A 26,433-nucleotide genomic window follows, 5' to 3' on the forward strand; every position below is an offset into this window, starting at 1 on the left:
TGTTTTTCCAAAAATCCCAACGTGTTTCAAAATAAAATGATAAAGAAACTAATAGCTGAAGTGAGTTTATATCAGAAGTGCTTGTCTGATTATGTAAATGCGACGTATAAGGCGTATTGATCGGGCATTGTTTAGTGTAGTGTGCATGTGTGTGTACGTGTGTATGTGTGTGGGGGGGGGGGGTCGCGTACAGCAATGCATGTTAAATTGGGGGTCGCGACTCAAAAAGGTTGAGAACCACTGCTGTATGCAACACTGCTCCATTCCAGAAAACCTCCTTTTCTGTCCAATGTGTCAGCAGCCCTCAGCAGCAGAACAGACTTCCCCAGCACCTTAAAACAAAAAAAAAGAAATGAACAAAGTTGAAAATACAAAAAATATGCGTGCTTCAAATAGAATTTATGAATTTCAACAATGTCAAAAAATATATATGTAAACAAGAGTAATGTGTCACTATTTGTGTGCATTATATATGAAACTAATATAACTCATTTTGTAAAATTGTTGGTGCATGAGGTTACAGACTTTATAGTTTTTGTCTGCAGGTGCAGCCATCTCACTTAGAGAAAATTACAGCGTCCCCCCAGTGGCCGAATAGCACAATTTTGGCACGATGACAATTGTTGTAATTTAACGCTATATAAATAAAATTTAATTGAATTTTTTTCTCTCGCATGCTTCGGAAGGAGTCTTGAAGCGTGCGACCAAATTTGGTCTTCAGAAGTCAAAGTTTCGCCGACATATGAGCAAACTTCTTGTTTGGTGGCGCCGCCGTCAATGGCAACTGTTTAACAACAAAGTTGGCATGAATTAACAATGGGGCAACGTACAGTATCTGCGGATATCGCGATTTAATTTCAAATAAAAACGCATCAAAAGATTTTACAAAAAAACGCTGTTTCTACTTTCAGCTAATGTATGAGCCAAAAAATTTTCATTTCACATAAACTAGTACATTTTTATATGCTCTGTTTTTAGTCAGGGATTACAGTTGATTTTCATGACACTTACCTGTGAACAGTAAACTGGGCCCACTCTGCAACTGAGAAATTTACTGTCAAACCAGCCTTTGACCTGTGGAACGTGCTGGACTGAACCAACGGAAAGTGATGTCTGTCTGAGGGTGTAATTAATATGAATATATTAACAAGTTTAAAGGCTAAGTCAAAGTAATGGCATAATTGAGCGAGAGGCGGGGTACACCCTGCACAGGTCCGTGGTGAATCCATACATGACCGTTACTATTCTGCTCCACACTCCAGTCCAGTAGGTGGCAGTTTTGCAAAACCATTTGCTAACTATCAATAAACCACAAACAAGAAGGGCGACATCTGGCTGTTCCACACCTGATTTAATTGAATGAGGGTTCATAGCACTCAGAATTGGTCTTGGTTCTTTTTTTTGAAAAATAAACGTTCATAATTCAGTTAGAAAATTTGCAGCTGAAAGGTAAGTAAACAGTCATTACATGTAACGATGTTAGGCATGCAGGCGCTGGGTTTTTAAATGAGTTGTTGCTAGCATGCTATCTGCATACATAGTGCCTTGGTAGCTGGGGACAACATGGCTAACGGCTAACATGTTAGCACGGACAGATGACAAGTTATCGAAGAATTCCGGTAATTTCACTTATTGCATATTGTTTCCCGGGGTGGTGCAACAACTTTAGCTAACTGTAGTTGGATGAAAGGATATTTGAGTTTATTGTGTGTTGTATTAAAGCTGAAGTGGTGAAACTGACGGCCATTCTGCTAGCTCCGCGCGCACAATATAGTACTATAATGATCTAGTTCCTGAATGAGTTCTTAGTATGGGGCATTTTACCAAAATGCCATATAAAGTAATTTTCCAGGCTAATCAATTATTGGGTTTTTTAAGCACTAATTACCGCCTTTATTCCGTTATTCACGTTGCTGCAGACAGAAATTACATTGAATAGCCACGTAAATCGCATCTGGCTTACTGAGGTGCACATGGTGATTAGATTGCAATTTGAAAGGGAACAACCTTGTTGTACATCATGCCTTGTGGTTTTTGATGTCTTGACACTATATTTAATGGACAGTTTACTCAGAAATGTTGAACTCTCATCAAAGTCATACAGTTTTTACGAAAGGTACGAACGTGCCTCGAGGAGGACGGTTTTACGGAAAGTTGAGCCAGTTTGCATTTAGGGTATTTGCAAAAAAACACTTTCCCTATTTAAACAGCAATGAATATGTTGCCGCACCATATTTAAAGATCTACTTATTTATATAATGAATGTGCCTTTTGTCTACAGATGAATTCATTTGATTGAGAAATATGATAACTGACCATTGGGTAAAGGCAATGGAAATATGAACCTGCCAGTCTATGTTTCGGAAACAAATCTTGATGAGAAAATCATGTGGTTTGTTGTTTGGAACAGAACTGAATAACTAGACAAACAAAATTGATGAGTTCATCTGTGTCTCAGTTGATTGGAACTGAAACTAAACCAAACCTTACCAGTAAGTTGATAGCTTATTATCTTCTGCTGATGTGCATATTACTGAAGTATTTTACAGCAGTTTGCAATCTGCAGAGGCCAAAAGTGACTGGAGTGGATGCACTCAGCAAGCAATTGCGATAGGTCGTCAGACATTTCCCATTTTTCTTGAAAGTCAAACTCTACAATACTCAAAGAAAAGTCGTTTGAAAATGGACACGTGCATCTCTGTAGGGATATGTAACTCTTTTATTAGAGACCTCAGGATCAGATGCCCTCAGACTTGAAGATGGCAAACAGATATTAACAAACGTAATAACATTTTTTTCCACAAGATAGAAGACCAATAACATATTTTTCTTACCCTCAAGTAATGGATGTCTCCAAAAGTGGCATTAGCTCAGTCTTCTCTACTATAGAGCTAAACTTAAAGCACTGATATTCTTTGTTGTAGTCTTCTCTGATATGCACTGATGTAGTCTTCTCATTCATTGCAGACAAGACAACCATGTTTCAGCTATAAATCCTCATCAGTGTGATGGAATTGACATGGATCACCACTTAGGCCTGAAACACCTTATTCTTTTCTTTGTTAAGTGCAAATACTCTAACCGTACATGTTCTAATACTCTAAAAGTTCTGAGTTATGTTTTAATGTTAAGCCATTTATTTTCCTCTGCTCCGTATTAAATTTAAAATACAGTTTGATGCTGATGTGTTAACTTAAGCCAGTTTTTTTTTTTTTTTTTTTTTTTATTTTTATTTTTTTTTTAACTGGCCTCCTTCTTGACAAGAACCTGCAAATCCTTTGCTTGCCAGAGATTCAATCGTTTTATGTTCAAGGATCAGAACTTTCCTATTTTTTGCCTCCTCGTTCAATGTGTCATGTATTTATGCTATATTAAATTGTGTGCTTCTTGTTGACTTAACTTTGATCTCACCCTTGACCTGTCCATTGACATCTATATATCAGCTTTGAATGCTGTGGCTACAAATATTTGTGGGATGGCATTATTGCCTTTTCTTGAAAGATGTACCAGTGTTTCCTAAACTAAAGGAAATGACAAAAGAAACACTTTTTCTAAGTGTAAAGGGGATTCCAGCAGCTATGATAGTGGCTGCAACTCAAGACCCTTGTGGCTTATTTCATGCAGTGAGGAACCTTTTAATTTTCAGTCTGTCTATATTTTGTCGGTCAAATCAGATAATCCCTCTTGCTTTGCTTAACATCATTATATACCTATAAATATGGGTCCAAGTGTGATGCTGGTGTCTTAGTCATTTTAGTATGGCTCTGGTACTTATAATATATAATTGACCTACACTACCAGTCAAAAGTTAGGACACACCTTCTCATTTAATGGCTTTTCATGACTATTTACATTGGAGATTGTCCCTGAAGGCATAATAACTATGAATGAACACATATGGAATTATGTAGTAAACAAAAAGTGTGAAATAAGTGGTTTTATATGTTAGATTCCTCAAAGTAGCCACCCTTTGCTGTGTTGACAGCGCTGCAAACTGTTGGCCTTCTTTCAATGAGCTTCAACAGGTAGTCACTTGGAATGGTTTTCACTTCACAGGTGTGCCTTGTAAGGGTTCATTTGTGGATTTTCTTGCCTTCTTAATGGGGTTGGGACCATCACAGGGTATCCGCGGGGTATTAAAAAGTCTTAAAATGTCTAAAATCCAGTAATTTGAATTTAAGGCCTTAAAATGTCTAAAACTATCTTAAAAATTAATAAAGTGTCTTAAATACGACTTTGAAAGGTCTTACAAATGTATTAACGTTACTTTTATTTAAAACAAATGCATAAGCTTCAGTCTTGCTTTTAATTATTTAGATTTTTGAGGACGCTATAACATAACAACAAAACAGAACTAAAGTACCTGTGCACCCCTTCGTGCTGTTCTATAGCTTTGTGCGTGTGTATCAGGGATTCGTGTGTCGTATTTAATGATCTGTGTGTATAGGAGACTTTTTGAATTCCTAGTTATCGTTTTGTCTGTAACTTCGAGCAAGTTACGCACGCACAAATCAAGTAGTACGCACGCACAAGTCAAGTGCTATGCACGCACAGATGTTTTGAGTCGATTTTCTCTCCATAGTAACAGCCCAGAGGCTTAAGGAAAGCATTTGTATGCACAAAGTTGTTGTACCCTAAAAAAATTAACTCATTAATTACAACGTTGGAATAATTGTGTTAGGAACTCACAAAGGCTCTTTGAACAGTGGTATTAAAATAAGTGTTCTCAAGAAATGTTTTCCTTTTGAAACTTTTGCTATTGGTTGCAGTTTCTGGTCTAAAGATCGACATTTCTTCATTCAATTCAGTTTATTTATGTAGTGCCAAATCTCAACAAATGTCATCTCAAGGTACTTCAAAGATTAAATAACCCCTATATCTCAAGCAGCAGCACATTTAAGCCTCTTTCATTTTGTTTACCATGACCTGACGAAATGTCTGGCAGACATTTTCATTTAATTATTTCATTTAATTTTCATTAAAGATATAAAAGAAGAATTATAAAAAAAGATACAGTAAAAAAGAAATTAAAAACAAAGAAAAAAAGTTCTTTGACTCTTTTAATAAAGAATTAGATTATTTCTTTTTCATTGATATATAACAAAGGCTACACCAGTTTAAGCATTTAAAAAGCTTCAATGAATCCTCCAGAGAACGGGTGGACAGTGGTGCTCCATTACAGCTCCATTACAACCAGGAAGGGTAGCATCTGCCTCGACCTCTAATTCCTATAACATATAAAGTAGGGATGTGCATAACTAATCAGTTTGTAGGAAGGGCGCATATAGTTAACTACTTTTTGAAGAACCAATACATTTTTGTTTGGGACAGGAGACTTAAGTTTCACTCAGCAGAGTCGTCGGACTAATGTTTACAAAGTTGACAGCACATTATGCGGGATGAAGCTAGTTTACCACAGTTCTACCAGAATGGTTCTGTTGTTGCTAAACACTCATTTGACAGCAAATGACAGGAAGAAATAACTGCTTTGGTGATGTTAGTTTAATGTTTAGTTGTGACATCATCATGACGTAGTCTGTTTTAATAGACTTGATTAGTTGACCTCCAACATCCCATAAAATGCCCATCCCTCTTATAAAGACTCCAGCCTTATATTAAGGGTAGTTTGTGAAAGAAAAACAATATTTTGTTTATTTATTTAAATTTACATAAAAATGATTAAAAATGTCAAATGGCTTGTACCACACAATGTGTATGAAATATGACTCAACAAAGCCGACAAAACTGTCAAGCGACTGTAAAGCAAATCGGTGTGTTGCAGCACTGGAAACTAAATCATACTTTAAAATGAGTTAGAAGCACATAGTTTTGAGGTTCACAAACTTATTTTTCTTTAGAACTAAGCTATGGCTGATGTTACTGAGTCCACAAACTTGGAAAAAAATTAAGATTCCTAAACTTGTTAACTGGCTGTTTAGTTTAACCACTAATGCATCGTTTGCTTTTTGTAGGTGACGAACTGGCGCAGATTGTGGGTTGTCCGTGGACCATGCGAGACAGTGGCGGTAGCTTGGCCCAGAATCGCTGGCAGGGAGACCTGGGCCTAACTGCTGTAGGGCAGGACAACACCGGAGGAGGTGGGCACTTAGTTAGAGCACATCTTTTTATGCCTCTTATCAAATCTACCCTCCATCCTCTCTTCTTTGAGCCAAAAAATCAGTCTCTGCTAAACATTTAAAAAGATGTCTCAATTCCTAAAATGCACCTTCTTAAGTGAAAAGTGAGGAGTGAGCAGGCTGTTGTAGGGCCTTTAAGTAAGGATATGCCAGTGAATCCTTTGTGGAAGTCCTCTTCGTGTCTGTGATATCTGAGGATGAGACAGTGTTATACCATGGTCAATTAAATTCAAAGTGAATATATGCATTGCCACCAACACCTTTAATGCTCACCTGACAGAAGTGATCAAATACAGCAGTAGGAGGCTAGGAAAACATAATGGTTGGATTATGCTTTTTTTGTCACTCGTCTCATGTATTTGATGTTTGTTTTAAATTATTCAAACTGAGGATCTTTCAGTCAGTTCTCCCACCAGAGTGGAGCCAAGGTGGCAGAATTTTAACTAAGACACAAGGAGAGGAGTTTAACCTGTACAAATTTGGACTTTGGATAAGGAGTCGGATTTATGTTGAAGGAGATGAGTCAGGTCATGAATGACCTTCTCTTGATTTATTTTAGCAATTCTTTACAACTATTTGCTTGCTCAGCCTAGTTTTCAGAACCAAGTACAGACATGGAAAAAAAAAGCACACCTCAGCTTTTGTTCAATAAATCATGACATGCCAAGTGAACTTTTGCGTAGTAGAGGTGTTGGCATTCAGAACAGTACAGCAAAGCAAAGTGATGATGCTTTGAAAAACAAGGCCAAAAACAACAATTGGAGGGTTGTAAATGTCCCCATACAGATCTGTCTACTATCTTGCTTTTCATTCACTTCGATTGGAATGATGTCTTGAATGGCTGTTTTAACCCTTTCTGACCAAAGTGGTTCCAGTACTGGTTTGGGGCTAGTGCTAAGTTGATTCTAGCTAAGAACAGGTTTGGTTTTCCCCTGACAGAATACGTTAGAAGGCGACTCAGACATGTACTGGGACCCGTTTAAATTTAAATGATTATGCAGGTCTTTGAGTTTCTGTAGAGGACCACAGTGCAGGTAGACAGTTTATCTTCATAAAAATAGCAGATGGGTGTTGTCTTGTTTTCCCAGCAAACAATTGGCACCAGTCTATTTTTACACACTACAACAGCAGTTGATTTTTGAAGCCACAGGTATTCTGGGAAAAGCAAAACATATTTCCAAGTAAAATGTAAAGGGAATATATTTCATGTTATTATTTGAATGAAACTGAATTTTTAATTTTGTATGACTTGCTATTCTCACATTATCTTTGAATCTCTGTTGTCTTATCTCAAAACACTTGATTTTCGATATAAACTCATGATTTGTCAAATGAAATTGGCTCAAGGAGATTTTGTTTGGGACCTTAAAATTTGAACGCTATTGGGTCATCATTATCCATCATTGAATACAGCAGTTGTAATTGCTGTCCATGTTTGTGTTTAGGTGGGATTCCTGGAGACCACCTAATAGATCCAGTGTCGGGCCACAGTGTGTCCAGCCCTATGCACCTCAGGCTTGGGCAAAAGGAAAAATTGTGGACACACGAGTATGTAGATGAAGAGGATGGGACAGGTGAGATTGAGACTATAGGTGATGAGGAAGAAGTAAACAATCTGTATTCAGAGAATCTGGGGGGATTTGAGGGCAAGGCTTGGGAAAACAATGGTGAAGAGGAAGATGAGGCGGAAGAGGACAGAGACCAGCAGAAGGTGGAGTGGGAGGTCATAGATGTTCCTTCCCAGTCCACCCAGCACCATTATTCACAACAGCACCAACATCACGGACAACAACAGAAGGCTGATAAAGTTGGTGAAGCAACTGTGGAGAATATTTTCTCCCAGGCTGAAGCAAGAGACTTGTTCAGGTCCCATCTTAGCAGGTACAGGGCCCTGAGGAGGCTGAGCCGTCTGCGATCCCATGGAGTTCAACTTGCCCAGAACTGGAAGAGCTGGCGCCAAAGGGCCCGGTGGATATGCTCTCTGGGGTACCAGTGGCGTCGAAGAGGGCTAAAGTACAAACTGTATGGAAAGCAAAGAAGGATTAAAAGATGTCAACTAACATCATACCATGATGAAGAGGATGACTGCAATGAGGAGCAGTTCACAGTGTCTTACAGAGGTACAGATATGTACTCTTAACTTTCCTACCTTGTCTTTTGTTTGCCAGTTCCAGTTTTTGTTCTGACTCGAGGCAGTTCACAAATACATGTTGATTAATATTCTCAGTCATCCAGGGTTGTATTTATTTATATATATATGTGTGTGTGTGCGCGCAGGTATTTGTAGTCGTATATAAAAAAAAATGGCCCCAAAATATCAAGAGAATTATGAAAATTTAAATTCTGGAATTTTGAAATTTGTTGGAAACCTGACAGACTACTGGAGAAGACCACATCAATGTTAAGAGAGAACAAAAGACAACATAATGACATTCTTTTTCTAATAAGTTTAACAATCAGTAACTTTTCAAACACATTTCCACAAAAAATTGTTTGTATACTTTAGGAATATCAGCTTGCAAGTTGCACCTCATTGTTTTGAAGTTGAGCTGAAGAAGTAACATTTAACTTTCAGCAAATGGTTTCTTGGAGTTCAATACAAAATATCGTTCATGTTGTGTGTGATTTATTTTATTGTCACTGGTAGCTAATCAGAAAAATGGCCCTTCTTCAGACAAGCAGGAGGAGAAGCTGAGACGGGAAACGGAGTTCAAGCCAGTGGAAGTGTCTCTTAGTGAGGAGCACATGAGTTGTGTAACTGGTATGGATCACAGATTGGATTCTCATATTTCCTGACTTTCAGATATAGTTAAATGTTTCTTTCAATGTACAGTGTGTTTTTTTACTTACTTTGAAATATCAAAATTACATTTTGACATATTTTCCATTTGAAGTAATTGGCTTGAAGCTTTAGACAATCGATGCTTAATTTGGATGCCAAGAAAATTCTTGGCCTTTATTCTTTTTTTACCTGGTTGCATGCATCACAGAAAAAAAAGAGAAACTAAATAGTTAATCTTGACTGAAAACTGTAGTGTGCATGCAGTTAAGATGGCAATTGTTTGGCTATCTTCTGTTTGTAGGTATTCTCGAAGAGTCTCTACAGCAGTATGGCAGTTTGATCCCTGTCCATGTCGATGACATTGGAGAGAAACTTCAGGACATCTTCAAAGAGAACTTTTCACAGCCACACAGGTAAGAGATGGTTTGGTCACTTGGTGCGTGCGTGTATATAGACATCAGTTAAATGTGGAAAAGGATATTTCAGTCAAGTTTTATGTACATAGCACCACATCACAACAAACGTCATCTCACGGCACTTCAAAGATACAGTCCAGTTCAAGCCAATGGGAATCCAATTAATTTATTCCAAATTAGTCCAATTCACACAGAGCCAATTTAAAAGAAAAAAAAAAGTAGCCTAACTAAGGAAACCAACAGATTGCACTGAAACCTCTCTTGGATCCAACCTTCCATCCTGAGCGTGCACAAGGCGACTGGAAAGAAAAAAACTTACTTTTAACAGGAAGAAACCTCCATCAAAACCAGGAAGGGTGGCCAGCTGCCTCCACCAGCTGGGGGTTGAGAGGACAGGAAAGAGGGGACAACAAGCACCAGAACACCAGGCCAGAGATACTTGCTGTGAGAGAGAAACACAAGTTAATGACAGCAATGATGTCATATGTACATGGAGAGTAAAGAGAGCAGAGGGAGGAGAGGTGCATTATGGGAGGTCCCCCAGCAGTCTAGGCCTATAGCAGCTTAACTATGGGATGTTTTAGGGTCACCTGAGCCATCCCTAACTATAAGCTTAATCACAAAGGACAGTTTTAAACCTAATCTTAAAGGTAGAGAGGTTGTCTGCTTCCTGAAGCCAAACTGGCAGCTGGTTCTACAGAGAGGGGCCTGATAACTGAAGGCTCTGCCTCCCATTCTACTTTTAGAAACTCTGGGAACCACAAGGAAACCTGCAGTCTGAGAGCAAAGTGCTCTGTTGGGAAAATATCCAACAATGAGACCTTTAAGATATGATGCAGCTTGGTCATTAAGAGCTTTATAGTGAAGAGAAGAATCTTAAATTCTATTCTGAATTTAACAGGGAGCCAACGATCCAGTGCTGTTTCTGTGCTATGATGCACTCTGAATCCTGAGTGAAACTTTTCAGATTACACCCCATTTTAAGAGATCCACTTCCAAGGTGGAAGCTAGATTGGTCTAGTAGTGTGTGTCAGTGCCTGATTTCTGAGTTTTGGTGTTTCTATTGGTGATATTATACATTATTTTGACATGAATGAGTGATACTTCTCAAGAAGAACATCCTCCAGTCAGTCTATGATTCCTGGGTGATGCATTTTGACCAGTTGTTTCTAGATTACCAGAGCACTCTAAACTTGGACTGCGGAGGCTGAGGCTTACCCGTGTTGGATTGCAGAGATCAGGGGGGGGATTGGGTCTCGTCATATCTTCCCAGAGGTGCAGTAGATGCCTGATTCATTTTGTCTTCTGCTTCACCTACACTTGGTGAGCCACCTGCTATATCCTCCTGCTATTACTCCAGCCTAAATTTGGAATCGGCCTCTCTTGCTTGATTTTTGGATTCCTGGCCTGGTGACAGAGGGAAAGAGTGTCTGTCAGTGGACTCAGTTCTTCTGCTGTTTGTCCACCTGGACTGCTCTGTGGTGAGACCCTGCACCTTTGCTTGACTGAGGTCGATGGACTCTCTCCCGGTCTGCTGATCTGCTGGATTTTCGACCGCTTAAGATCTCTACACCACCACCTGATCAAACATAAATAGAGGCTAAACATCAGTAACATGTGTTTTTTATATACATGAAGCTTATTATATGCACCCAGAAACGAAAAGGAACTGAAGGGGAACAACAGTATGGATGGATTTATTTTATTACAATGCAGACAAGTGTCAACCTGTTTGATATTATTTCTCAAGCTCGCTTATCAGTCAATCAACCCACATCAGTTAAAGATGTACCACCCACAAGTGCAAGTGAAAGAGCTCCAATAGGATCAAAAACTGTTTTTAAAGGGCTGCTTTACCATACCAGATTTTTTTGATTCTGCAGCTTGTGTGTGACAGAGGTTCTGACAAATCCTTCCCATGTAAACTAAAACTGTATGATTGTACTTTTATTGATGCTGTCTGGAAATGTTCATCTTAATGCAGGGCCTACCACCTTAATGCATTGTTTCTCAACTCCATCAGATTTTAAAAGTAGTACAGGCCTTGGTTTTATACATATAAATGTTAGAAGTCTTGTCCCTAAAATGTATATAAGAATTTGCCAACATAATGGTTCCATCATAACCCTGAAGAAATCTATAACCAATGATTAAATTTTTATTGATGTAATCATTGAGGTAGATAAAGGAGGAGGGTTAGCAAAAGTGTGTCAGATCAGAGTTCACAACCCCAGTTTCTTTGTCATTTGAAACAGGGACAAGGACCCTCATCACTATGGTTGGCTGCTACAGACCCCACTTGCCTCAAAATATGCCTTCAAATCCATATCAGATATTCTGCATGATTTACATGATTCTGAATTCATCCTCAGAGGGGATTTTTTTTTTTAAACTGGGACTGGCTCTCTGGACCTCCGACCTCTTAAAATCTTTCGCAACTCATTAATTTAACATCAAGGCCAAATCTTAAGTCAGAAAGTAAATCCAGTCCAAGCAAATTTATTTGTAGAGCAAAAGTCGTACACGAGGCAATTCAAAGTGCTTTACAGCTACATAAAATCACAAGAAGGCAAATAAAATCATTCCATAAAACAGTAGTAGTCTTGCCATGTTTGGTGTGAGAGGAACCATTTTAATCCCTGATTTCACCAAGCTTTCAAGTTGATCAGGAAGTCTCATGGGTTACGGTGGAGAAGAAAACAATAGAGAAACGTCTCTGAAGGGTGTAGATGCAGCAGGTGGGTCCCAGGCCTGTGGTGAAAGTGATGGAGGAGCTGCTGAATCCTGTGTTCAGGATGCTGGAGGTGCTGCAGTGGTTGAATCCTTTTTTGGGTCCTTGGGTGGCGAGGCAGGAGCTCTTCTGTCGCTCCTCTTCTCTCTCTGCGGCAGCACAGGCCCCGGTCCTGGCCCATTCTGATGCCTCAGAGCGTGGAGGAGATTATCTGTCAGTCGTCTCACTCCACCTCTGTTCAAATGTGGGCCTTTTCCTTTTAACAGATCATCTTTTTGCCAGAAAAAATTAAAGTTCTCAATGAAATGCAGTCCCCTGGACTCACAGACTTTGGACAGGCATGTGTTCAACTGAAGCAGCCGGCTGAATGACACCCAAGTTTCTAGCTACCTTTAATGTAGCAAGAGATAGGGATTCAGTTTGGATGCAGATGCTGTGGTGTATGGTTGGTTTGGCTGGGAAGCAGTTCAGTTTTTGAGAGGTTAAGTTGGAGGTGATGGGCTTTCATCCATGTTGATATGTCAGAGAGACAGTCTGAGATTCGTGCTGAGACCGTGTGGTCGTCAGGTGGGAATGACAGATGGAGCCGGGTATTGTCAGCATTGCAGTGGTATGAGAAGCCATAGTAGTGGTGTATATGGCAAAGAGAAGAGGTCCCAGTACTGAACCTTGGGGGACCCCTGGTTTCTGGAGCAGTGGTGTAACCCGAGCTTGCTTGAATGTGGTAGGAAATGTGCCCGATGTCAGTGAAGCATTAATCACATGCATGACTGCTGCAGTTACAGCAGGAGCAATGGATTGGAAAAGATTGGTGGGAACAGGGTCCAGCGGGCATGTAGTAGGATGGCTACATGTGAGAAGTTTAGACATACTGCTCTGAGCAAGAGGGGTGAATGAAGAAAATGATGAAGTAGGACTTCTGCATGCAGATTTTGTGGTACAAGGTTCGGGTGTGGACAGTAGTGTGGACAGTAGTGCCTGGAATTGAGTTAGATTTACATGTGATTAAGAGTTTTGCTCTCCAGTTGGCTTGAAAGGAACTAACTTTCTCATGAAAGCCTTCACCAGGCTATGCATTTCGTGAACAAAAAGGCTCTCGTCTTGCAGTTTGGTGTTCAGTTCGTTCATCAATGCAGTCACATCAACAGCAAATGCAAAATCTGCCACCCAATCCTCATCTGAGAGCTCTGGAATGTCTTTGCCTTTCACTGCACTAAAAGCATAAAGATACAGTACTATCCGATGCAGTGATATTCCCGTATACGTCACATATACGGACAATATATACGGGAAAATCCACATCGCATTCCTGATGGATTCTGTTTTCAGATATCCCCGTATACGGACGGCAAAAAATCCCGGAAAAATCCCCAAAACCGGATACCCATCTGCGACATATCCAGAAAATACGTGTGTATTTGATCCCCCACAGTTCCTACTTTAGATCTCTCCGCATACTCGACGCATCTTTGGTGTATCATGTTCACAGATTCAGACCCATACATGATGGATGCCCGCGGGATATTTACGGATTTTTCATTTATGCAAATGTGGGAACTCGGTGGTTGAGACATTAGTTCTCTTCATTAATTGTGTGAAATATGGCATGTAGGCCTTCATGTAAAACTATAAACCATCTTAAATTATTTTATCTTCTAAGATCTTACCTTATCAGACATTTTAAGATCACAGTAAGTTTTCTACATCACTATCATAATTAAAGTGTGACAGTCTTTAATTCTGGTTTCTGTACCATCATCATGTTTTACAAAATCACTAGCTGGACCAATAAACACATTACCATTTCAATAAGCATTTATGAAATATCAGTATTATTAAATAAACAGTTTATACAGTAGTCTAATCAGGTGTTTCACATCTACATAACTGCACATGTGAATGAAAATATATCGGACATAAAAGTTTGTCCGCTATCAGAACTCGGTAAAAGTTCTGATAGAAATATGATCAACAGGAATATCAAAGTTTTTTTTGTTGTTGTTGGTTGTTTCGGCTTGATGCCGGACCGCCTCTGGTGGTGAAGGGAAAATAATATTTAGTGATTGTGGAATAATGTTTAACCCCCCCAGCTGAGTAGAGTCCTGAATAATTGACTGAATAACCAATCAAATAAACTGCAATACAGTAATATAGCACTGTTAGATCTGGTTAGGTCATTTCTTTTTGTGGTTGGTAGCATTTTCAGACTTGATATATTGAAACTTTTGGCTGAAAGAATTCCTTCAACCATGTGGAATATATGGTCAGAAAAATACTTTCACTCAAAAGTGATGACTTCATTTACTATGTGGCATGCCCAGTTTGTAACAAAGTCTATACACTTGAGGAGGGAATAATAATTGTAAACGATGGATGAGGCATAAGTAAAAAAAAATCTGCAAGATGTAGTCATGTTGGAAAATAACAAACTTGTCCAAAACATACACAAAAGCGTCATTGTAAGGAATGTGAAACTTTGCTTTTGAAAACAGTCATTGGGGAAAAAAAGGGTTAACATATCTATATTCTAAACGTACCTTTAGCTACAGAAATGTTTCAAAGACTTTGCAGGACTTAGTACATAGACCAGGTGTTTATGAAGTCTGTGAGAAGTGGAGAGAACGAGAAATGTTTGACAATGTATATGCGGACATGTATGATGGAAAGATTTGGAAAGACTTTCAATCTTATGATGGCAAGCCATTCCTCTGAAGCATGTAATCTGGGTCTCATGCTTAATGTTGTCTGGTTTCAGCCCTATGATAAGGTTAAAGATTCTGTAGATGTTATGTACCTAGTTGTAATGAATCTGCCTTGTGAGGAGAGATTTAAGCAGGAGAATATTATCATTGCTAGAATCATTCTTGGCTCACGTGAGCCTAAAGGGCATATTAATCCCTACTTGGGATCTCTTGTCAGTGACCTTTATGGCATGTGGAAGGGGGTTTACTGGTTAGACTCTTCTGCTTTAGGAAAGCAACAATACAGAGCAGTGATGCGCTCCTCTTGATGTTTAAGACTTTATACAAAAATGACTGTACACAGTGTCTTTCAACACAATCAGGTTCTACAGATCCACACTTGGAGGGGAATTATTAACAGGAGACTACAGAGCAAAAGTTGTGTATTTGCAAGGTTGCTTAGAAATTACGAGAAAACTGGAGATCCTGTGAAAGCTGAAGCTTAAACAGCGTTGATTTCCAGAATGCTTAAGGTCAGTCTTTTTGAAAAAAGATGGTGAGACTGTTAAAGCTGAGCATACTGTGGTTGAGGTTAAATAGTTAAAGAAAACACAGTGATGGATATTATTACAGTCAAATTCATGTTCTGTTTGGGAAGTAGGTTTTGAACCATTTTCCTATGCAACATACTGAAAAGCATACACTGAAAAGAATCATTGGCTGTTGTGCCTATACCAAGACTAAGGTTACGTTTTCAAGAAGTAGGGAGGAAAGTGTAAGCATTGTTGAGAGCAAAGTGAGGAAAGGTGTGACAGATGAGGTCCCCCTGTAGTCTAAGCCAGCCATTCTCAACCTTGGGGTCCTGACCCCAATTGGGGTCGCGAGATGATTTCTGGGGGTCGCCAAATCATTTTGGAAAAATATAAAAGCACAAAATTAATGTAGCTTCCGACTGGACGTTAGAAGGACGACAAGCGGTTGGTCTTAAAACGGGCATTTTATTACTCAAAACCAGTTACTGTCGGTCGTAACTAGGCTACACCAAAACCACAACTAAGAACCTGTCCACTAGTCTCATGTCTGCCCTATCATTCACACATCAGAGCAAAGAAATGTTTTTTCTCCTCGGTCTGCTGTCAGCAGGAGCGGCGGCTGCAGAAAGCGTTCATAGATGGTCTGAAATCGCAGAACGGAAACTTAAACATTAGGCTACTTAAACATTATAAAAGTAAGTGTTGTTACATTTATATTAATTTACATAATTTCAAACAGAGAGTTGTTTTCTGCTTCATTGTCCAAAATTCATTATGTCAACGCAGCGTTTGTATGCGATTCTAATCTGTGCGGGTCAGATTCTGGTCAGTGAAGCACTCTCTGGTGAAGTGGTGGGGGGAGGGGGTTGGGGGAGAACGAAGAAAAAGATATATATATATATATATATATATTTTTTTTTTTTTTAAAACAGGCGCGTTGTTTTTTTAGCCACATCTGCAGCAACTTTGCTAGCTGGAAAAATGGAGCGATGGCTTAAAAGGAAAAAGTGTTCCAGACAGTCAGCAGCAGCAGGGGTCCCAAGATCAGCCACCAGAACCACCACCAGAGAAAAGAAGGGCACTGCCCGGGTCGACACCGGCGGCTAATAAAGGTTCGAGGCTCCGTAAATATCGGCCCGACTTTTTGAAATATGGCTTTCCCTGCACAACAAAAAACAGCGTTGACTACCCACAATGTGTCATTTGCTCTGAGGTGCTGGCACACGAGAGCTTGAAGCCGGTAAAACTTAAGAGACATTTAGAGTCAAAACACAGCAGCTTAATTCATAAACCAATTGATTTTTTTTTTTCAGCGCAGAGAGCAACAACCAAAAAGGCAAAAAACTACTGGTGAGTGAATGTACTACTGTCCCTGCAAAAGCCCTGGCAGCTTTATATGAGGTGGCATATCTAGTGGCCCAATCGAAAAAGGCTCACACGATCGCGGAGAGTCTCATCCGTCCCACAGCTGTAGCGATCACGACTCCTCAGAGTTGAGAGTGATCTTCGCGTGGCCGTGTCTAACATAAAGCCAAGAATGCAGCTGCTCTGTTCAAACAAGCAGGCCCAGCCATCACATTAAATAGTTGCAGAAAAACATTTCTGCTTTGACCAACACGTTGTTATTTTTCATGTTTAAGCTCTCAGAAACATAGGTGTTTAAAATGAAGCATGGGCTGTTTTTCTACTGTGTTTTGTTAAAGTTTAGCACGTGCGGTTATCGTTTTATTTCATTAAAAAGAAAATAAAGTTTTCGTTATTTGTTTAGGTACATTTTAACCCCAAAGTGATGGGATGTTGCGACCACTGTCGGTCTGTTACTCGGAAAGTTAGCCTCTTGATGCTACTTCACGTTTTTCCAAAAATCCCAACGCGTTTCAAAATAAAATTCAGGGCTTGTCTGATTATGTGTGGGGTGGCCGTGGACGGCAATGCATGTTAAATTGGGGGTCGCGACTCAAAAAGGTTGAGAACCACTGGTCTAAGCCTATAGCAGCTTAACTATGGGATGTTTCAGGATTACCTGAGCCATCCCTAACTATAAGCTTTATCAAAAAGGAAAGTTTTAAGCCTAATCATAAAGTTAGAGAAGGTGTCTGCTTCCCAGACATTTACTGGCAGCTTATTCCACAAGAGAGGGGCCTGATAACTGAAGGCTCTACCTCCCATTCTACTTTTAGAAACTCTGGGAACAACAAGTAAACCTGCAGTTTGGGAGGGTTAGGGTTAGCAATATTACGAAGATGAAAGAAGGCAGTCCTAGAAACCAGTTTTATATGTGCGTCAAATGATAAATTCTGGTAAAAAATAACTCCAAGGTTCCTCACTGTAGAACTAGAAGCCAAGGAAATACCATCTAGAGTAACTATATAACTAGACAATTTCTCCCTGAAGCGCTCAGGTCCAAAGAGAACAACTTCAGTTTTGTCTGAATTTAAAAGCAGACAGTTCTGAGTCATCCAGGTCTTTATGTCTTTAAGACAGGCTTGTAGTCTGACCAACCTGTTGGTTTCATCTGGTTTCATAGATGAGTACAGCTGAGTATCATCAGCATAACAATGGAAATTTATGCCATGCTGTCTAATAATGTTACCTAATGGAAGCATGTATAACGTAAAAAGAATTGGTCCAAGCACAGAAGCTTGGGGAACTCCATGACTTACTCCAATGTGTGAGGAAGATTCTTCATTTACAAGAACAAACTGGAATCTATCAGATAAATATGACTTAAACCAGCCTAATACAGTTCCTTTAATCCCAATAACATGTTCAAGTCTCTGTAACAGAATGCTGTGATCGATCGTATCAAATGCAGCACTGAGATCCAACAGGACAAGCACAGAAACAAGTCCGCTATCAGAGGCTAACAGGAGATCATTGGTAACTTTCACCAGTGCTGTTTCTGTGCTATGATGCACTCTGAATCCTGACTGAAACTCTTCAAACAGATTATTTCTATGTAAATGATCACAAAGTTGAACTGCAACTATTTTTTCAAGAACTTTAGACAAAAAAGGGAGATTGGATATAGGTCGATAATTAGCCAACACTTCTGAATCAAGAGTAGGTTTTTTAAGTAAAGGTTTAATTACAGCAACCTTAAAAGTCTGAGGTACATATCCTGTCAACAAAGACCGATTGATCAAATCCAATATGGAAGTGTCAATTAAGGGGAAAACCTCCTTGAACAGTCTGGTTGGGATTGGGTCTAAAATACAAGTTGATGGTTTAGAAGAGACTATTACTGTTGTTAGATCAGAGAGATCAACTGGACAGAAGCTGTCTAAATATAAATCAGGTTCTAAAGATGCTTCTACAGTGCTGGCAACAGTGCTGAAAATAAACCTGGGATTATTCTTATTCTCTTCTATCAATGATGAATAATAAGCAGTTCTAGCTTTACGAAGGGCTTTCTTATACGTTATTAAACTATCTTTCCAGACTAATTGAGACTCTTCTAAATTAGAGGAACGACACAGTCTCTCCAGCTTTCTTGCAGTCTGCTTTAAAGCAGCTGTGAATTATACCAAGGAGCCAACCTCTTCTGACTGATTACCTTCCTTTTTTCTTTATTGCCAAGTTTGCACATACAAGGAATTTGTCTTAGGGTGAGCAAACGCAATAAAAGAGAGAAAGAGAAAAGAGACAGAGGTGTTTGTGTGGTGGGGGAATTGTTAGAGGTGAGCAGCTTCAAAGGGTCCTTCCCCTGTTGTGCTGGGGGAGGGTGAGTTACTAGTTTGGTGGGACTAGTGGGTCTTTGTCTTTCAAAGTGGCAGTGAAACTTGTTCAGTATGTAGTACCTAAAAATATACTAAAGATATCAAAATAAATTTGTTGCTCATCTTTGACGTATCCACGACTCCAGTTTAGCATGCATTTAGCAGACGCTTTTATCCAAAGCGACTTACAGATAGGGTAAGGGGGTCATGCCTAAGGACCCCTACTGGAGGCAGTACCTTTCATGCAGGGGATCTCTGCTGTCAGGTCCCAAACCCTTTTAAGCACTTTGCCCAGGCTGAGCCAACTGACAGCTGTGTTGTCGCCGATGTCACCATGTTCAGTCTCATGCTCCTCCACAAGTGCAACAAACTGTCTGTGATTCAGTGCTCTTGTCCTGATAAAGTTAACTATCTCAGTTACAACGTCAATAGTATGGTTCATTTTCAGCACTTACACAACTCATGCTGATGTCCAATACAAAGCAAAAATACCAATTTTCTGCTTGGCGTCGATTCCAGTCACTTTATCTTGCATATGTTTCAACGTCAAATTTGGACAACCATCCCTTGTGACACCTGGCAGTCTGTCCCATTTCAGTCATAATGTGTCCATGCATGCATTTACCTCTGTAAAGAGATCACTCCCTCTAGTCGTCCCTTTAATTGATCGCATTGCTGCCAGTTCCTCTGTAATCTTGAAGTCCTTCGCTATCCCACGGACAAATACGAGTAACTGGGCTGTGTCACTGACATCACAGCTCTCATCCAAAGCCAAGTAGAAAAAGTCAACACTTGCCACTTCACTTTGCAGCTGAAGCTCTAGGTTCCCCTCGATGTCCTTGAGCCTTCTCATCACGGTTCGCCTGGACAGCGGGACCTGTTAAGATGCTTCTTTTTTTCTCTGGGCATAGTAGTGATGCAAGTCCACCAAGCAACCAAAACTGACATATTACCAGTGTCAGAGTTTATGCGAATGTCATTTACCACCTTTAATTAGCGCCGTCTCAGTACTGTGGACAAATTCATGAAATGACTGCCATGTAAACATAAAGTAAATTATGATATTTCGCCACCAAATGTGCCAACAACCAAAAAATTTGCGTTTTTTTTAAAGTCAGTCACAGATAACTTAAATAATCCATCAAAGTAGATGGTGTACTTGCCCACTGGGATTAAATGACAGAATAAATGTGGTATAAATGAACACCGTGGCACGTCTACTATATTTGTTCCTATCTTTGCCTGTAGATGTATCAAAAGACCAATTTCTTAAATGGGATAAGTGCATATCAAGATTTGTATGGGGAGGTAAATGGCCCAGAATACGCTATGCCACACTGAAACTACTAAGACAGAGTGGAATGGCACTCCCAAATCTAAAAGAACATTTTCTTGCTGCACAACTGCGTCAGCTAATCTACTGGTGTGATGAGGGATATGTATCTAGATTAGGGCTGCCACAAACAATTATTTTAATAGTCGACTAATCACTGATTATTTTTTTTCGATTAGTGTACTAATTGGATCATACGTACACTGAAAGTAAAACATACAGCTTATCGCACCAGGATGCAGCTGCTCTTATATAACCATCATTATCTTTCAGCTTGGAGTGTTTAATGTATATAAGTAAAAAAAAAAAGACAATATCATAGTTCATTAACCCTTTAATGAAATATGCAGCTTGTTGCAATAAACAATTATTTTTTTTTTTTTAGGTTTTTCTTTCCTTCATTTGTCTCTGGCATCAAACATAGGTGCATTTAAATCAAATGAGGTAGGCACCTGAAACTAAGGAATTATTCACAAAAAGTTTTGGTCTCACTGACTGAAATATAACACCAACATGTTCAGTTTGGACTCAGTCAGGACATTTTCTTGCTGAGGTGTGCATGTAGCTAGCTTTGTAACAAAGCCGTCCATTGAAGATGAACATACTTTTTTAGCACTGAAACGTAACGTTAGAAAACATTAGCGTTCCTATTTAAACACATCACTGTTGTAACGTTACAGAAAACACATGAAATATGTGCGCTAAGGCTAATTAATCAAATCGTCATCGCTAATGTTAACGTTTACAGCTATCAATATGAGTAAGTAGCAAGTTAACTCTCTGCTTATGTTCATTTTAGCAGCTAACTAGCCAGTTAGCTTACCAAGATGACGGTCCCTCTTTCACAATCAGCCACAACAACATGCTTCCTTTTCAGGTGCTCTGCATCGTCGTTGTGCTGCTGTGGAAGGCAAGTTCTGCCTTGCAGATATTGTATTGCGCACATTTGTCTTTAGTTTTCTTAAAATGCTCCCACACTTTTGTTGCCAGATACCAGAGCCCGTCTGGTTTAACTTCCTGTGACATCACGGCTCACCCCGGTTACCACTACTGCGCCTGTGTGTCAAAGACAGAAACGCAGACGCAGCAGTGGAAGGTGCCGCAGCAGCTTTGAGAGAAAAACGAAGTTTGAAAAAAGAAAAGAAAAAAACCGACGCATCGACTATTAGATTAGTCGTCAACTATTTTAATAGTCGACATAATCGTGACTAGTCGACTAATCGTGGCAGCCCTAATCTAGATGGAAAGATATTGAAATGTTCTCATTAAAATACCCAATTCAAACAAGTATTGGTGAAACGGGGATCTCCACTTATATCAAAGATGAGCATAATTTTAACCCAGTGATATCCTTTACTTTAGATACATGGTATTCCACAGTGAAACAATTGGAAATAGGATAGGAAATTGGACTATTAAAATGGATTGCATTTGATGATAAATTTGTACCGGGTAAACATGATGCTAGATTTAAATATTGGGCAGAAAAGGGAATCACACCCATATGTATCACTATTAAAAGAGATGAAATGAAAAGCTTTCAGGAACTAAAGAATACACGTGATCTAATGAATCCAGATTTATTCAGTTATTTTAATACTTTTGATAGAATAGTCCCTCATTTGTAGATATCTGAGGACAAAATACATCCCGTCATAAAATTACCTGTACAAGCTTATAGCCAAGCTATTCTGAAGGTTGTGGCAGTTTTGTATGGCTGTTTGAGGGCTTCTAGGACAGATTCAACATTATATGTTAAAGCCAAATGGGAAGGGGAGCTTGACTTAACTGAATAAAAGGACAAATCTGATATTGTGAATCAGTTTAATAAACACTTTATAAGTGCAGGGTCTATATTTAACATCTCATATGGAAACACCCCTCACCCATGCTCTTCTACCCCAGTAACTGATGTATTTGATTTTAAACCCACCCCACTCATCAAGTAGAAGTACACAAAGCCCTAGAAGACACTGAGCACCAGAAATCTGCAGGTTCAGACAACCTGGATCCTTACTTCTTAAAAATGACTGCAGATATTATTGCTGAGCCTATTGCGCACATTTTCAGTGGAAGTCTTTAGTTAAACACAATACCTACAATTTAGAAAGCTGCATATGGTCTTCACTTCTTATTGTTTTAAAATAAATCGTCCCATTTCCAAACTCTCTGTCCTGGCTAAGACCTTAGAATCTCAGGTCAATTTACAGTGGAAACAGTTTTTATCTGGTAACAGTTTATGTGAGTTTCAATCTGGTTTTAGAAGTGGTCCCAGAATTGACATATTATGTTGGACAGAAAACAATACTGCACCACCTTATATGTAGATCTTTCAAAAGGGTTTGATTCAGTGGATCATGAACTACTTCTAGACAACCTCAGGAATGTTGGCTTTGGCCTTAAGGCTATTGCATGATTTAAAAATGACTGATCCATGTGTTGGTATGAGCAGAGGTCTACAAATCAGATTTGCTTGAGATAACTAAAGGTGTGCCCCAAAGTTTAATTTTGGCTTCTAGTTTATTTTTGTATACTATTTTTATAAGGGTAAAGACATTCAAGCTATTGCATTTGTATGTGGATGAAACCATCGTTTATACATCTGGTCCCTCTGCAGCACAGGCGTTAGAAGAACTTCAGACTGTCTAACTTTCAGTTATTACAAAGAACTTTGACGGATCTAAAATTGGTTTTAAATGCCCAGAAAACAAAGTTTATGATTTTATCAAAAGCTTGCTTGCAAAACTATGACAATCTAAGATTTTTTACATCTTATGGTGCGTTGATTGAAAAGGGTGTCATTCTATAAGTACATTTGATTTAATTTAATTTCATTTAATGTACATATATTTTTTAATCTAGCTATGGAATTGAGGATAACTTTTATTTTAGAAATTAATCATGTCTGTCAAAAAAAATTCTGTAAGCCACCTTTGTATCTGAATGATTATGACAATATACTGTACAAGCACACAGCCTCTTCTACTTAAAAGAGCCTCAATTCAATGTAAGACGCATGTACATTTAATTTCAAATGCAAAATCTCTCACTCAACACTACATTCTCTGATTCAGTTGGCTAGACATCATTAACCATTTGTAGCCCACAACACTGGTTCATCTATAAAGCTCTGCTGGGGAAATTCCCAGAATACATTTTCCTACCATGCTCATGGAATATTCTCCAAAAATGTCCTAAACTAAAAGCACCCATATCCATTAATGACTTTTAGAGTGTCAAAGCATGCAGCTAAGGAGGAATGTCATTTTTTTTTTTTTAAGGTCACTATGTATGAATAGCTGTCTTTCATGTACGTGTTTTATGTAGTTTTGATTTTGTATGGCTGCTACCTTGGCCAGGTCTCCCTTGTAAAAGAGATTTCTAATCTCAATGGGACTCCCTGGTTAAATAACGGAGACACATTTTCCAGAGGTTTCTTCCTGTTAAAAGGGAGTCGTTTCTTTCCACAGTCGCCCCATGCACACATGATAGGAGATACACTGCACAGATAATCCCATTCAAGCATGTGCTTGTAAGTAATAGCTACTCACTAGAAATTGCAATGCCCCCCTCCCCCATCAACATAAAGAATTACAGAAAAGGTGATTACATTAATTGTTGTGGATGGCCAGCCCACACTGGTTTTGGAGTCACTTCAATTAAAGTACAGTTAATTTATAAAGCAAAACATCCCAACAAATGTCATCTCAATCCAATCATAATCCAACCAATTCCAATTCCTTAAATTCCAAGTTAGCACAATTCATACAAAACTAGTACTTGTGACTATGTGTCCATCACAAAAAAGACCCCCAACACCCCTCTTACAATGTATTATCTGACATTCTGATGCTTTTTCATTGGCATTGCTTTCAAAAGATAATCAGCGTGTGTGATAATACAAGAAATATGAAAAAACAATGGATGATATAGGGGCTAGCACAGGGGCAGCTGTGGCTCAATGGTTAGTGGATCGTCCATTAACCAGAAGGTTGGCAGTTCAATTCTCACTCTCGCCACTCAAATTAGATTTCCTCCTCGCCACAGCTGGTATGTGTGTTCAACAGTTATATTGGGATGTCCAGCATATTCATTCATGTTCTTCATGTATACATGACAATAACGTGATCTTAAATGGTTGTGCACGGAAATCTATCCGTTTTCCATACATCAGCTGTTTTGTAACTACATACTCAGTTATGTTGGGATTTCCAGCATATTCATTCATGTTCTTGTGGTGTGTTCTTTGTCACTGTGTGCTGTTGGAAAATGCAAGTATAGGACTGAATCTCTGTGCCAGCAGGCACTCCATATTAAAGGGGAACTCCGGTATTTTTAAACCTAGACCTTATTTCTGGCATGAAATACGTTCATCTACTCACAGAGAACAGTTTAGCGAAAGTGGGCGTCCTTCGGAAGCTATTTAGATAACTCGCGATCCATATAATGGAGTGAACAGGGCAAAAACGATGCAGCCTCTAAATAAGGCATTATCTAAATAAGTCTTTATTTCACCAATACTTTAAGACGAGTGACTGAACGAACATGTACTATAGCTCTGTTAGCTCATAGGTGCTGTTATGTGGCTACTTGCAGCTATAGGAGAGCTGACGGGGGGATTCTACACACACCTCTACTGGGACCACTTCATCCACACGCCCCCCTGGAGCACAGTTTATTTACTCCTTTCTCTGTGACAGTCGACTAACTTCACACAGAGTTTCTTACTGCTAGTTTTGTGCAACATGGCAGGATATTTATCAAATTTTGACAATGTGAACGACGACTTTGAGTAAGTAAATGAGCTAATTTACCGGAGTAAATGAGCTGTGCTGTAGCCATGTGTGTTGATGAAGCTCTCCTATAGGTGCAAGTAGCCACATAACAGTAGCTATGTGCTAACAGAGCAATAGTACGTGTTCGTTCATTCATTCTTCTTAAAGTATTGGTGAAATAAAGACAGATAATGCCTTATTTAGTGGCTGCATCGTCTAACCCCATTCACTCCGTTATATGGATATACGCCGATCGCGAGTTATCTAAATAGCTTCCGAAGGACCCCCACTTTCGCCAAACTGTTCTCGGTGAGTAGATAAACGTATTTCATGCCAGAAATAAGGTCTAGGTTTAACAATACCAGAGTTCTTCTTTAAATGATGGGGATCAGTGAACAACATCAGTAAACACTGATTTTAAATAGTTACTGATATGTTTTTTTTGGGGCATTTTCTCTTAGGAAAGCAATGGTCCAACATCTCATTCAATCCTTCCAGCGTTCATCAGGATCAGCCGTGGCAAAAACATTCAGAGTCAACTACAAGCGGCATGTATTGACCATGGATGACCTGGGCACGCTCTATGGACAGAACTGGCTCAATGACCAGGTACAGTATTGCAGACTTAAAACGTGATACGGAGGTTGACTTTCCAGCAGGACAGTGACCCTAAGCAGAAGAAAAAAACATCTAAAGACACACTAAATTGCTTAAGGGAGACATTTGAATGTGTTTGAATGACCAAGTCAAAGCCCAGACCATAAGACCTCAGCTCAATTGAGAATCTGGGGCATAATTTAAAGATTGTTGTACAACAGCAGAACACATCCAACTTGATGGAGCCGGAGCAGCTTTGCTTAGAAGAATACAAAAAATTTCAGTGGGTAGATGAAGTTTCCTTACATATATAGATCTATATATCTATAGATCTATAGGCATAATTCTTCTAAGCAAAGCTGCTCCAGCTCCTTCAAGTTGGATGGGTTCTTATATTGTACAACAACCTTTAAATTATGCCTATATCCCATATCTATATTTATATAGATATACTGTATAAATCTATAGAGATATAGATATGTCTAGATAGACATATTGATGGGTTAGGGTTATATATCTATCTATCTATTATTTGTTTATTTTTCTGTTACTTCTCAATAATAGATATTTTGCACGTTCAAATATGTTGGCAAGTAGGGATGTGAAATCGGCCCTTTCTTCAGATCATTCGATCGTAGCCGCTGTCAATCGCCAATAGGCTATCCAATCACCTGAGGGCGCAGTTACATTAGCTAAAACAAACAAACTAAAAAAAAAACTTTCCTGGCG

The 26,433-nt window shown here is 39.2% G+C and overlaps 1 protein-coding gene across 2 annotated transcripts in view; it reads left to right on the forward strand.

The window, feature by feature from the left end:
• Positions 1-1,318: 1,318 nt before the first annotated feature.
• LOC140281776 (uncharacterized) overlaps positions 1,319-26,433 on the forward strand; it is a 36,052-nt gene continuing 10,937 nt past the window's right edge. The window contains exons 1-6 of one of the 2 annotated variants that reach the window (XM_072376273.1): positions 1,319-1,449; positions 5,973-6,098; positions 7,583-8,257; positions 8,785-8,898; positions 9,221-9,332; positions 25,569-25,716. In XM_072376273.1, the coding sequence (XP_072232374.1) occupies positions 6,011-6,098; positions 7,583-8,257; positions 8,785-8,898; positions 9,221-9,332; positions 25,569-25,716 (1,137 nt within the window). In that variant the 5' untranslated portion in view covers positions 1,319-1,449; positions 5,973-6,010. The remainder of the gene's footprint in view (positions 1,450-5,972; positions 6,099-7,582; positions 8,258-8,784; positions 8,899-9,220; positions 9,333-25,568; positions 25,717-26,433) is intronic. The other variant, XM_072376274.1, reaches the window with a different exon arrangement.

This window comes from Leuresthes tenuis, unplaced genomic scaffold (genome assembly GCF_036924035.1).
Source record: "Leuresthes tenuis unplaced genomic scaffold, fLeuTen1.0.hap1 SCAF_22, whole genome shotgun sequence".
Classification (NCBI taxonomy): Eukaryota; Metazoa; Chordata; class Actinopteri; order Atheriniformes; family Atherinopsidae; genus Leuresthes; species Leuresthes tenuis.